Source organism: Heterodontus francisci, chromosome 37, assembly GCF_036365525.1.
Source record: "Heterodontus francisci isolate sHetFra1 chromosome 37, sHetFra1.hap1, whole genome shotgun sequence".
NCBI lineage: Eukaryota > Metazoa > Chordata > Chondrichthyes > Heterodontiformes > Heterodontidae > Heterodontus > Heterodontus francisci.
Window position 1 is genome coordinate 37,447,326 of NC_090407.1, and position 15,093 is coordinate 37,462,418.

General features: G+C 41.8%; 1 protein-coding gene across 6 annotated transcripts in view; it reads right to left on the minus strand.

Moving 5' to 3' along the window:
- nphp4 (nephronophthisis 4) overlaps positions 1-15,093 on the minus strand; it is a 532,906-nt gene that overhangs the window by 480,806 nt on the left and 37,007 nt on the right. For 5 of the 6 annotated variants that reach the window (XM_068017513.1, XM_068017512.1, XM_068017515.1 and 2 more), the window contains exon 2: positions 5,139-5,291. The exons of the other annotated variant lie outside the window; for it this stretch is intronic. In XM_068017513.1, the coding sequence (XP_067873614.1) occupies positions 5,139-5,291 (153 nt within the window). The remainder of the gene's footprint in view (positions 1-5,138; positions 5,292-15,093) is intronic. 6 annotated transcript variants of the gene reach the window in all.

A 15,093-nucleotide genomic window follows, 5' to 3' on the forward strand; every position in this document is an offset into this window, starting at 1 on the left:
ATTTTGTCCCAAATTATTTTTCTAGATGTTTCCCCACCACTGAAGTTAAACCGACTGGCCTGTAGTTGCTGGGCTTATCTTTACACCCTTTTTTGAACAAGGGTGTAACGTTTGCAATTCTCCAGTCCTCTGGCACCACCCTCGAGTCTAAGAAAGACTGAAAAATTATGGCCAGTGCCTCTGCAATTTCCACCCTCACTTTTCTCTGTATCCTTGGATGCATCTCATCCGGTCCTGGTGCTTTATCCACTTCAAGTACAGACAGCCTATCTAATACGTCCTCTTTATCAATTGTAAACCCTGATAGTGTCTGAATTACCTCTTCTTTCACCATTGCCTGGGTTGCATCTTCTTGATCTGTCCAGTTCTGATGAAAGGTCACAGACCTGAAACATTAACTCTGCTTCTTTCGTCACAAATGCTGCCTGACCTGCTGAGTATTTCCAGCACTTTCTGGTTTAATTTAAGAAATCTTGGCAAGTATCTATTGTGATGACACTTACTTTGTGTTAAAATAAAAGCCTTCTGCATCCAAACACAAAGCACAAGCTCTTCTCTTGGGGCCATTTCAATACTTCTCACAGGTCATTCTATGGATTACTAAACAACACAATGAATAGCCACTTAGGTGAATGCTAGGTATTGCTGGACATGTGCAAGATCAGATGCAAGATGCAGGACTCAGCAGTTTAAGAAACATACCTTATATGAGCAACTTCACTTCCGATTGGTCAGAGTGGCAAGCTATGTGTGGAGCACAGAGTCTTCATAAAAGAAGCGTTTCATTAATAGCGTGCTAAAGTCAGGAATTTGGTGCAGAGGGGGAGGGAGGTGCTGCTTTTTATTCTTTTGGTTTTACCTCCAGTAGCTGGTAAGTGTTTTTCTTTTGTCTCTAAGCTAGGAAACTGTAACTCGCTATTCCTTTACTAGTCTAGTAACTAATCAACTATCAAATAAATAAGGTTAGATAGACATGGCAGGGCAGGTGGTGTGCCATAACTGTAACATTAGAGTTTGTGGAGAGCATTGCAATCCCAGACAACCATATCTGTTGTAAGTGTCTGTAGCTATGGTGCAAGATGTCAGTAAAGTGAGTGGAGTGAAAAGGAATGTGGCAGTGATAGGAACAATATAGTCAGGGGGATAGATACTGTAGCCTGCAGCTGTGACCGGGAGTTCTGAAGATTATATTACCTGCCTGGTGCCAGGGTTAAAGGCATGATCTTATGGCTGGAGACCAACTTGGAGTGGGAGGAGGCGGATCCAGTTGTCATGGTCCATGTAGGTACCAACGACATGGGTAGAACTAGGAATAATGTTCTGCTGAGAGAGTTGAGGGGCTAGGGTCCAAATTAAAATGCAGATCAAAGATAATTATCTCTGGATTGTTACCTGAGCCATGCAATAATTGGCATACGGTCAAGTAGACTACAGAATTAAACACGTGGGAAGAAGGGGTTTCAATTCATGGGGCACTGGCACCAGTGCTGGGGAAAGAGGGAGCTATTCCATTGGGATGGGTTCCTCTTAAATCAGATGGGATCAGCGTCCTGGTGAATTATGTAACTAGGGCTGTGAATTGGGTTTTCAACTAAAAGGGGAGAGTTGTGGGGGGAAAGGGATCAGGTGAAGGGAGATTCAGAAATGTAAAGAGAAGAGAAAAGTCAAGACGTATGTGATTCTCTCAGATGAAAAGTAAAGCTGTGCAATCTGAGTCAGGGAATAGAACGGTCAGCTATGAGATTCAATTCCATTCTGCTGTCTGACTCCCTGAATTCCCAACAAATCACAATCAACTTGAGATTCAACCGTTTTACAGGTTAGGGAACAGTACTGTGCGCCTCCAATTTAAAATCCTAATCTCTTATTTAAATCCCTTCATGGACTTGCCCCTGTAATCTCCTCCAGTCTTAATCCATTCCAAATTCTCCAATCCTCTGACTTTAAGCTTTTGTGTGCTTACTCACTCAATCTCTCTCCCTCTCTTTCTGATCATCCAAAATTCCTTCTTTGGTCTGGTGTTCATTTTTGTTCAATTACACCTCTGTGAAGCACCTTGGGACGTTTATTCCTTTGTTAAAAGCACTATATAAATACAAATTGCTGACATACATGCCTCCCTATGTCCACAGTCTATAGACAAGTACAAGAGAAATCAGTGGTGGTAAAAGTCTGGACAAAATAGTAACAATACAATAATGAGTGCCAAGTTCTACTTAATAAAAAAAAATCAAAATTGGAGAAATAGCTGCGCACACTACTTGATAAATTGAAGTTGTGCTGTGCAATTATTCAAGAGAACTCCAACTTGCACTCGTTATAACGTCATAACTTTATGCCAGTGATTCCAACACTGGATGAGTTCTCGATTCCAGCTGCATGATTGGAGAAAAACTCAAAAGCAGAAGCCAGGCATTATAATCCACAGAGGGAGGTACAGCAAAAATAAGACCAGTCTCCTTGGACTGCTCGAACACACCAACGAGTGGCCAGTTCCCTAGCAGCACTGGTACCATCTTAGTTGGAGACAGTGTGCAGCAGTGGGATGAAAACAAAAGGAATTTATACAAAAAAAAAATTGCTTGAAGTAGACATAGAGCACAATGATACAATGCTTCTAGGGAAAGCAATAATTATATTTACAGTTAACAATATAATTGTATGACAGCCTTCGTTACAGATGATAACAGTAAAGGCCAGAGAGAGGCGTTATCTCTGCTGGCTACAAAATTTTGGAGAAACCCCTGGATAAAGAGTGAATTCTAAAATTGATATAAATGCACTATATATTTCTTATACAGAATGCTTTCAGTCAAGGAATATGTGTAAAGGAAAAGTTGCAACTATCCCTCAGGCTGCCAAGTGGTCTGGCTCTATCTGACAGCACTGGAAACAAAAATAAATTGTTTCAGCAAATTTAATTAATTAATTGAGTAACCTTTCGGAATGCTATACAAGCTGTTCTGTTTCATTCTTCACGTTTGGTTGAATTAAAGGTCAAATAATCAGTTGTTGCTAACCATAGAGTAAGTCAAAATGTAATATATGCATCATCGGTTCCCATTTACGCTACTTTTATGACACAAATATCCCAAGTAATCCTGACCACCTTTGCAAATAATCCAAAGCATTCTTACTATTTGTCCAACTTGAATCTGATCTCTTACTATGCTAAACTGACCTATTATAACTGTATGGGCATGTTAGGGATATTTTCATAACCATTGCTTTGAAGGCTGAATGCCATTTGTGGGCTACTTTGCGCTTATTAAGGTGACAAGTGGCAGTGCTTGGAAACACTTATTCCACTTTTGGTCATCTACTACCAACATGAAACACAGTCAATCAACTTGAATTCATACAGTGTAAAACGTCTTAAGGCAAATCACAGGTGCATTATCAGGCAAAATCTAACAAAAATCAGGCCAGTTACAATACAGAGCAGCACCAGGAATGAGAGTCTTTTCATCTCTAGATTGGGTTGGAAACCAAGTCCCAAAGGGATGAAATATCATATTTGTGCCAAGTCCAAGGCCTCGCTATTAACACCCCCCCCCCCGCCACCCCCCCCCCATGATGGCCAGGAGAGAGTCGGCAGGGAGGGTGGCGTTAAAAAGCGAAATACACACACGCATGCTGCCTTTTTAACACCAATGGATATTGGGGCATCCAAGTGTCCCGCCTTCGAGTGGCAGGGTGCTTAACTATCATATATAACTCCAGCTTCAACAGCACAATTGGGAGCCTGATTTAAAATTCAGTGCTGCTACACAGATTTCCCAGTGGTGCTAAAGCCAGCATTGAAAGGGAGGCAGGAACTGTTATGGAAGGTAAGTGGCTCTTTCAGCAATCCTGAACCCATCTCATATACCAGGGTTTGGGCAATTAGCAGAAAGGGAGTAGGCACCCACGTCAATTTCAGCATTAACGAGGTAACTGCCCGGGCAGGGGTGAGGAATTTCACAGTGGCACCTTTTCCGCTATGTTTTGGAGGCCAGCCATTCTGGCCAAAGAACCTTCAAAATTATAAACTAATTTATAAAGTTAAACCTGAACCTTTCCCAACAACAATCAATCACTCTGTGATCACTTGCCACTGTGGCCCGACAACCACCGAAATCTGGTCCTGGCATGCAGGTATGCTTGCATCATGCAAGTGCACCTAATGTTGTTGGGGTCACAGGAAGGGAATTGGTGGGATTTCAACAGATGACATCAGGAACAACTGGGAGGTAAATGAAACGGATCTTATTGAAGGTGAAGGTAAGCTACACAAAGAACTATCTTGAATAGAAATCTCTAGTGGGGAATATCTAAATCTAGGGGTATACTTAAGACCATGAAATCGACACAAGAAGGAGGGTATGTTGGGTAATCCTTGCCCTTTCACTTAAGTGGCAGACATATGGGACCAGAAGACAAAGAGTAGTCTGGTCAATAATATTAATTTATCACAAAAAATGTAAAACACAACATAAGCAGTGCTCAGGGGATAGGTATATTTGTACTCAAGCAACAGCCTCATCAGCAATTTGTGAAGTAAATCCCTTGACCACTCATAGTAGCCCTTGCAGCAGAACCACTTCCGAGTCCCTACCATTTCCTGGTGTCCCCCATCTTTATACAGCTCAGTACAGAAACTTAACGTAATGTTAGTTGCCAAGTAGAACTCCCCTTTTTGCGCACACATGTGCTGTCACTCATGCTGCTTATGATAGTTCACGCACTTCACACACTTGAGCGGTTTGGCCAGTCTTGACAGTCAGCACTTCACAAGGATATGTGTGGGAGGGGGAACAAGTAATAAGTATTCTTCTGAGATTATGGTTCAGGTAGATTGGTTGGCCACAGTAGAGGGAGCTTTCCTCTGCATCTGAGAGAATCACATGCGCCTTGAAAAGTATTCCATTCTTCACACTAATATCCTTACCTTGACAAACAGAAAAAAACATTTCTTTTGGAAAGAATCTCTAATGGGTGATCCAGCCTGGCTGAGTTCAGAAAGTGCACAGCTTAGCTGTCATGGAAATACACCTTCAACCTTTCTGCAATTTCAGTAAATCAGAGCAGCTACAATATCAACCATACAAGGTGGTGAATAAAGCCCTGATAATGATATTCACTGAATGCTTTCTTACCTGACCGAATAACACTTTAGCTGGCTGGCCATGGGCATGTTTTACGGGCTGTGGAGAACTCTTCCAGGTTCTGCCAAAGAAATGGGAGTACGTAGTATCAAAGAGGGTGAGTCGCAGCTGACACTGGACATTCGCCACTCCCTCCAACAAACTCTGCACAAAAAAAGGGGATGAGAATAATTGAGATCCGATATATTAATACGGTTAAAATTCATTTTAAGATTTATAGGTAACTGTAGCATAGTGTTTATGTTACTGGACTAGTAATCCAGAGATCTGGACTAATCATCCAGGGACATGAGTTCAAATCCCATCGCAGCAGCTGAAGAATTTAAAAATTCAGTTAATTAAATAAATCTGGAATATAAAGTTTGTCTCAGTAATGACAACTACGTAACTACCGGATTGTTGCAAGAACCCATCTGGTTCGTTAATATCCTTTATAATATCCTTTAGGGAAGGAAATCTGTCGTCCTTACCCGGTCTTAACTACATCTGACTTCAGATCCACAGCAACATGGCTGGCTCTTAACTGCCCCTGAATGGCCTTGCAAGCCACTGGTCAATTCGGGATGGGCAGCAAATGCTGGTCTTGCCAGCGACATCCACATCCCATCAATGAATTTTACAGCATTTAGTTCCAGATTTAAGCAACTAACTTTATTCATTGCATAGATTAGTAGAAATTACAACACAGAACAAGGACACGTGTCCCATCAGGAAAAATGAAAGTAGACTCAGCCCAGATCCCTGGGGGATACCAATAACCCCATCCCTCTACATTGCACGAGATTCACCTCTATTTCAGCCAGTGCAAACGTTCCTTTCCAAAACAGTCCAAATCTTGATAAATATCACTCAATCCACGGACAATAAGGTTATTTTAAAATTATCAAAACTCATAAATGACTTATCTTAAAGGAACTTATAAATAAGTTATAAACAAATTTATGCTGAAAGCTTACGAACAAGGTCAGTAGAAATCTGTAGAGGATTTTGGTAAACTCGGCAAACATTTGGGTGAAAACTACAGAGATATTTACTTCAATCTAATGAGACAACCAATCCATACTCAAGTGTGCTCTCTAATCTATAAACTCGGTTATCAATAACTAATTTCATATGGAAGAATTAAAACACCTGTCTTGCTTGTTAAACAAGTTATAAATACAGCAAACAAATGTTCCAATATCATTTCATTCAGTATAGGAATTAAATATCCTCATTAAATTTCTGCATCAACAGACAGACATTGCCTTTGGTAATATTTCTTCACATAGAGGTTAGGGAAGCAAAGGAAGGGCACTTCTCCACCGAGAGAGAAAAATCAATCAAACAAGCAAGCAACAAACTGGCAGCTAACTAAATCTGGGCAGGTCTTGCATAGCCCCAAGTGGCCAGTTTAACTGCACTGATAGAGGGAGAGAAGCAACAGTCCATTATTCTCTGAGTAAGCAAAACAAAGTTGGGACCCAAATCTGCCAAATTTTGACAAACTCTAGATAATTCGAATTTCAGATTGGAATATTTATTCAAACATGCCGTTTAAATGTCAGTGCTGAATGAAAATGATACTTAAATTTGGTTCATGAAATTCTCGCATGTTTAAGCCAATTATTTTAATGCCTTTCTCTGATATTTATGATTGATAACCAGCTTTATAGATGAGACAATACACTCAGCTGTGAGATAGATATCTCACAGTGGGGCGGCACAGTGGCGCAGTGGTTAGCACCGCAGCCTCACAGCTCCAGTGACCCGGGTTCAATTCTGGGTACTGCCTGTGTGGAGTTTGCAAGTTCTCCCTGTGTCTGCGTGGGTTTTCTCCGGGTGCTCCGGTTTCCTCCCACAAGCCAAAAGACTTGCAGGTTGATAGGTAAATTGGCCATTATAAATTGCCCCGAGTATAGGTAGGTGGTAGGGAAATATAGGGACAGGTGAGGATGTGGTAGGAATATGGGATTAGTGTAGGATTAGTATAAATGGGTGGTTGATGGTCGGCACAGACTCAGTGGGCCGAAGGGACTGTTTCAGTGCTGTATCTCTGAACTGAACTTAAAAAAAATCCCTGCAGTTTTCACCCGATACATTTGCATAGTTTACTAAAATGCTCTGTGGGTTTCCACTGACATTTTTGATTAAGTTTTATGGGTGTGCACAGCATTCATATGCTGCTGATATGATTGTGTGTCAAACAGTAATTGGAGAATGCCGCTTCAACCACAGCAGAGCACAGGTGTCTGTACATGTTTGTTAATGTCATTCGAAAGCACAAGACCTGCAACTTCAACTATTCAATAGAAAGCTGACCCTGGGAAAACTCTGAGGCTATGGATTTTCTATCAATATTTCTCATGAAATGTCATTTTAATTGTAAATTAAGCACCAATGCAACCAATCAGCATTGGTTGCTGTGACAACACTGCAGGTATCAGATGTCCACAAACCAAGTTCATGCTGTATTTGTGACTGCTGTTTATTTAAACCCCATTTTCCTTGAAACCATCTTACTGAGCTGGCTGGAAGCTAGGCCATTGTTGAGAAGGCCCCAACCCTGGGTGAGCTTTGGAGAGGGTTTGGTGTATGGACAAATTGTAAAACACCGAGATATACATCAACTGTTGCTGGAGGATTATCAACTCGGTGAAGGATGCACTTTGGACTGCCCAAAATTTGCTGACCTTCCAGAGCAAACAGTTGTCAGTGATCGAGTGTCGCAGGCCGGCACATTCCAAGGTTCAGGATTACATGCTGAGGGACGCACTAAAGTTTGGGGCAGCCGCCACAAAGGCTCAAACGGGAAAGACCACTATGTAAGGTCCTCCCGCCATAGTATACGGAGGGTCTGGAACCTGTGTAAAATCCCTCGGCCAGGAAGCATCAAAATGTTTTTTTACTATGTAATGCCAATGTACATTGCATTTAAAATGTAATGGCAAGAATTGTCAGGCACTTCATGTTTTCTGTATTGAAGAAATCTGATCTCTATTGTACTTTCTGAAATGTGAAATTTGAACTGGTTTGAACAGTTTTGTATTTTTGCAAATTTCTATGAATAAAAGTATATTTTTGGGAAAAAAAAGGAATCGGATTTCTATTGTACTTTCCAAAATGTGAAATTTGAACGTTTGTTATTTTGTTCTGCAGATTTTTATGAATAAAGTATATATTTGGAAAAAAGATTCAAAAAGGTAGAGCCAGTTCAGACTGCAGAAACTGGTCCTCTATGTGCTGGGCCACAACTCACAAGATCATTGGTGTTGAACTATTATTTTGGCATTTTCATTACAAGTGACACCTAACAACATAGCCCAGCGCCGAGGTCATCAGATTGCTCCCAGATTCGCACTTGCTATCAGTGTGGTGCTGTACATGTGCAGCCTACGTCAGCACCGGCTTGCCAGAACTAATTCACACACGCGCGCAAAAACATCATTGTGTACTGCAGCGTCTGCTCACTGCTCGCTCCCAGATTCACCCCCAAACTCCCCTCCCCGGCCCCCCACCTGTCAGCCACTCGCTCCACGCCTCGCCACTTCTCTGCCCTCGGCCACTCACTCCCTGCTTCATCCCCAACTCCCCCCCCCACCACCTGTCAGCCACTTGTTCCCAGCCTTGCTACTTCTCCCTGCTGAACACCCCCACCAACCTACCTATGGGCCACTCGCTACCGGCCTCACCGCTTCATCCCCTTTGCTCTGCCTCTGCTTCCCTGCTCCCTCCCGTGATCACCGCCTTTCTTCCTCGCACGGATAGGCAAGGGGAGGGGAGGGAGATTGCAATGGGGAGCGAGTTGCCGAGGATGGAGAAGTGCCGAGGCATGGAGCAAGCGCGAGCAGATGGGCACGGGAGGCAGCAACGAAGAGAAGTATGATGACAGGAGGGAGCAGGGTACTGTTGGGGGTGGGATAGAGACAGAAATTGCAGCCACTGTGGCCATTTGAGTTTCATTTGCTTTTGTGATAAATTGAGCAGTGCCATCTTTACAACTGGCAGCTGCCAAAAACGTCTCAGACAGTGACGTTTCAGTGCATCAGGCTGCATTTCCGCATGCACAAGTACTGCACCACCTAGTGGTTGCATTGTCAGCAAATGCAGCCTTTCCGTTATCAACATAAACTTTTTTTTTAAGATCTTCAAGTACTTAAAAGAATGAAACTGAGCTGGTGTTTCTGTGCAGTGAAAAGTCACAAAATGCCATGCAAAGTTCTCTGCCACCATCTCCTGGTAGAAAAGAGCACTGTAGGAACATTTGCAATTCTTAGAAAATTACCAACAAATTTCAAAATGGTAGATTTTTATTCGGAAACCAAGTTCTACTGCAATTCAGAGTTTCTCTCTCTGCACTGCTCAAAATCACTGTAGGTACATGACAATCACTACATACTTATTCTTTTGTAATAAAAATCATAAAATAGTGAATCATTCATCAGAATAGTTAAGACAATCTTGAATAAGTAATTTAAACTAAGAATATGACAATATTTAGTTATTCTATAATATAGTTTTGAATACATTTATTTTAAATTGTACCATAAAAATTATATTGTGCTGTCATCTAGTGGCAGACTGCACATACTACACCAAGCATATACAGTGGTCTCAAATGAAGAATACACTAGAACATGTTAAATGAGAGTTTCAATGGTTGACTTACATTGTTCTGTTGGCCATTACTTCAGTTTGTAACATAATTGCTTAAGTATGGCAGATGTTTCCACTCACGAGTAGGATATCAAGTGTGATATCAGGTACTTGTGTTGTCCAACTCATGTGCTTAATCTGAAATGTCAATGTCTAGATCAGATGCAACAACTGTGGATGGGCTTTGAAGAACCGCGTGATCCCTTTGTGTTGGTCACAACAAATAGCTGAATGTGATGGGGTTGTTTGCTTTTCAACATAACCATCACGTTTTACAAGTACTTTTGTAGTTCTGAATCTCATGTTTTGCTCTGCATTTGCTTACATGCGATCTATCTGTCCTTGTTTGTGCATGTGTTGATCATTAGTTTTTCAGGGTAGCTCAGGAAGACGTGTGCACATAGGATGCGTGAAGATGACCATAGCTGGCGGCTTTTCAGTGGTCGAATGATGAGTTGCTCCATAATTGCAAAGAAAACAATACAACTCCTGCTTCCATGTCTTGCTATCAGCAGAAGCTGCACAGATCATTTTTTTCAAAGTACACATGGATCTCTCAACTTCTCCATTAGCTCTTGGCCAACAGGATATGATTTTTTGGTGCATGAAGCCCAGGTAGTTCACGAATTTATTGAACTCATCGTTGTTGAGTCCATTCTCGCTTCTCACGGTTTGAGGGATTCCAAACAAAACAAAAATCTGGTCAAGCTTTGGGACGACTGCTTTCGCTGAGATAGACATAACTATTTCTATGACTGGAAATCTACTGCAGTCATCAGTGACAACAAGCAAGTGTTCAACAGTGGGCAAGTCTGCCAAATCCATGGGCCTGCAGCTAGTTCAGACATGTTTAGCAGATCACAATGATTTGACATTAAGGCTGCTTGACATGGAAAACACAGATTGATTTTGTGCTCCACCATGCAGTCAATCCCCAGGAACCATACCTTTTCCCAAAGAAGTTGCTTGGTTTTGACAATTCCCTGCTGATTCTCGTGCTATTTCGACAACACATTCATTCAATGACTGCAGAATGATGATGCAGTTGCCACGTAATACAAGATCAAAGACCATTCACTGATTAGGCACGCTACAGCTTGCCAGACTGAACATCGAGTTCAATAATTTCAGAGCATGACAGGCCCCCCCTTTTATTTTCATTTATTATTTATTTATTTTTTATTTTTAGTTAGTATCATCATTCATTTTTCTTACCATGAGCCGGATCACTGTTTTTTTCACGTTCGTGCTTTGGGCTCGGGCTGTTCATTTTTCTGTCCATTAGCACCCTCTCTGCACTAACGCTTTGTCTTTCAACACAACATTAACATACCGTTTGTCTTTGCTCTGGTCAGTTATTCTCTGTGACCCTATCCTATCAACACCTTTATTTTTGTTATCTCTTGCCCCATCCCTGCTTTTTTGCTTAAAACCTATTACATTTCTAACCTTTACCTGTTCTGATGAAGGGTCACTGACCTGAAACTTTAACTCTGCTCTCTCTCCACAGATGCTGCCGGACCTGCTGTGTATTTCCAGCATTTCTTGTTTTTATTTCAGATTTCCAGCATCTGCAGTATTTTGCTTTTTATCAAAGACCTTGTAGTGCGTGAGCGGTTTAGTTTGTAGACACTCTCTCAATCACATCTTTTCAGTTTTGGTGATTCCATAGCTGTCATACGTAGCTGTACCGCTTCATCATGTTTTGTTGCCACTTTGATGTCAGTTAATTTTTGCGACTTTGGCACCGCATTTACTTTCACATAGTTAAGATGGTGTTTGGCAGTCTGTTCTTCACGACTAGTAGGACTGACTGGCAACAAACGATGGCACGAAAGGTAGCCCACTGGGTTACGCTTGCCTGGCTGATACTCAACACAGACTCGTATTTTTGTACTTTGAGTATCCAATGCTCTATTCGAGTAGTTGGCTTGCTATGTGGATTATTAAACAGGCTCACTAGTGGCCTATGATCAGTTATCACTTCAAACTCGCTTCCATACAAGTGGAGATGAAAGTGTAGGATGCTCCAGCTGATTGAGAGTGTTTCTCTCTTTGCAAATATGATTGTTCTATGGGCATTAATGATCTGCTTGCCATTGTAATGATAGATGAGTGAACCTGCTTTGACTTTCTGCACGAGAATCACCCATAAGCCAACAGGGCTCACATCCACAACTAGTTGGGTGTTTTTCTCGGGGTCGAAGGAGGCACTAATGCAACTTGCTGACAACCGTTGTTTGATCTTGTTTGATCTGGTGTACAGCTTGTTTGTGCGATTTTGTGCACTCCCACTTGGTGGTCTCTTGCCATAGGGAGGCGTAGATAGCGTAGCGAGGTCAAGAATGAAACAACTAGAGTAGGTGATGAGCCCAAGCAAACTCTGGACTTCCTGCACGTTTGTAGGATCTGCAGTGTTTGCAATGGCTTCAACTTTCCATAGATCAGGTGATACTCCTTCACTGCTGAATAATGACCAACGAATTCAATTCTGCTTTCATTGAACAGCCACTTGTCTTTTTTCAGCGTGAGGATGCGTTCTCTCAGAAGTTGTAGGCATGCATGTAGGCTTGTCTCATTTCACTTCCAGTGCAATCGTAGATGAGAATGTCATCGCTGATATTCAGCGTGCCTCTGAGTCCTTGCAGTGCAGACTGAATCATGTGCTAAAATATCTCAATTGCTGAGTTGACTCCAAAGTTGAGCCTCTTGTATCGAAAGAGCCCAATGTGAGTGGAGAACATTAAGATACCTCAATTCTTCTGCAAACTCGATTTGATGGGAGACTGCATTAAAGTTAAGTTTACCAAAATGTGTGGCACCATTCACTTTCTCCATGATATTATCAATTGTCGGTGTCAAGTATCTTTCTCAGTGTATTGCTTGGTTTGGTGACCACATATCGACACAGATTCTGATCTTGTTCTCAGTCTTGGGGTTTCTTTACAACTTGTATGGGTGAGACCCAAGAGTTGGGTTATCCCTAACATTCTCAATGATATCAAGGTCAAGCAAGCGCTGAAGTTCCTTCTTTGTCTGCTTTCGGACATGGAACGGTATCCACCTGTGTTGACGCACAACTGGACGCACCTTGTGACCTACCTGTAGCACCCTTCTGTTTCCCGATATCAAAGCGGTCAGAACGTTGGTGGTATGCGTAGGAACTGCGTATGTGACTGATCATGCTGATCAGTTGTGTGGAAACTGATGAGCCTGTCACTTTCTCCAGATATGAGATAGAATACGGCATTTGTTCTGGTGTCTTTGAATGCAACCGGCATTTCAAAAGTCCCAAGAATTTTCAATGGTTTGTTAGTGTGGTAGGGGAGGATTTTTGTATTTTCTGGTTTGCAAGGATGAGGCAGTACTGAAGTTTGTTTAATGTTTTATCTCCCACAACGTTGACAGATGCTGCTGTATCCACAAACAGCATCATTCGAACAGCCAATGGTCATTGTCACATGTGGCTGCTTGCTATGTCCAGAAGAGAGCACAAAAGTATATTCAGGGTCATCTATCTATACGTTGGCTACATACTCTCACCCTTTTGGTGTGGTATGCATACATGGCACCCTTTTGGTAGTACTGGTCTTAACAGTTGATTTTGCTGATGAGCGACATACGTGAGCAAAATGATTGAGTTTCCCACAAGCTTCACACTGCTTGCCAGTATCAGGGCATACTGTCTGGCGTGGATAAGTACCACCACAGTGGAAGCATTGCTTGGACAAGTCATGATCCTGTTTACGAGATTGCCGTCATTGCTTTGCAGGTAGTTGTCTGGCATATGAGACAGGAACACTGTTCACAGGGGTTGGGTTTGAAATGTGGCAGTTGTTGTTGGAAGCCTCAACTTCAACAGCTCTGGACTCAAAGAGATAGCGATCTTGCTAACTCCAGCAGCTCGGACAGCTTTGTCTTTCTAGAGTGCTTTTCTGCACATCTGACTGGACAGGCAACCTTCAATTATTTGCGTTTTGATTTCCCGTTCGACATGTTTGACATCACCAAAGTCACATTCAGTTGCCAGTTGTTTCAATCATGTGTGATAGTGATCAATTGTCTAATTTGCTTCTTGCTTGATTAGTCATAAAATAATTGTTCTTCTTGGGTGTGAAATAGGTTGTTTGTGCAAGACTACGACTCAGCAAAAATGCACCATCATAAGTATCTCAAAAATATTTTCCAATTCTTCACCTCCATAATGGAGAAGCAAGGCCTTTTTTCTCTCATCGGTGGTTCCAAAACCTACCACTGCCCTCTTGAGTCATCACAGTCACTTCTGCCAAGTTGGGAGCACAGATGAGGGCTCAGAATGTACATCAGAATGTGATAAGTTGGGCATAGCCAACGCCATCTTGATAGTCAGTGCAGTGATAGTGTGTGATCAAAGATCCAGGATAGTGTTCCACAGGCACAATCACAGACATCGTTAGAAGTAATAACGGCAGGTGGAAGAAACAACTGCACATTTCGTGGGGTGCTACAATCCTGCAATTAATTCTTCTTTATGATTTAAGCAGATTAAACTACCCTTGCATTGGTACACGAGACAAAATGATTGTCCTGCATTAGCTGCACAAAGATACAAATCCTGCTGTGCACAAACCCCAACACTGTCCATATTGGACAATCTGCAATACCTGGAGTTCACAACTGAAAGAATTATAACTGGCTATCAAGTAAATGCAGTTTCTGTCCTCATCGCCATTGTAGATCTGCCTGCTATTGTAATTCTCTGGAAGAACACACAGCACTGCCTTCTGGTTTGCTGCTGTGAATTGAAACTTTATCATCGACTCCCTCCAGTGGCACACTGCAGATACTACACCAAGCCTTTACGGTGGCCTCAAATGAACAATACACTACACTATCCTTAAATGTACCCATCTAAAGAGAGTATGCAAATTCCAAACTTTGTAAAACCAGAACAGGCTGCCAGCAAGGACCAAATTAAAGCATATTCTCGGCAGGGCAGTGTGCCAAAAACCAACTATAGTTTAAGGAAACACCTTCGATCAGCATAATAAACATATTTGGCTTTAAAACTTATTTTACAGATTTTTGAGCAAAAATGGTTATTTTATAAATTAGGAGCTGATGATTTATCTCATATATTCAAGAATAAATTGGAATAAGCAGTCTTGTGTTTAGGGATGTGCCCATACTGCCCAATATTTAACTAAAGAACAGTGTAACCCAGGAATGTAATACAGTCCCCACCACTTAATACAGGCATGTTAGTGTTAATGCAATTTGCCCATTTTACGCAGTGGATGATGAGCATGGTTATCAACATACTTAAAAAGCA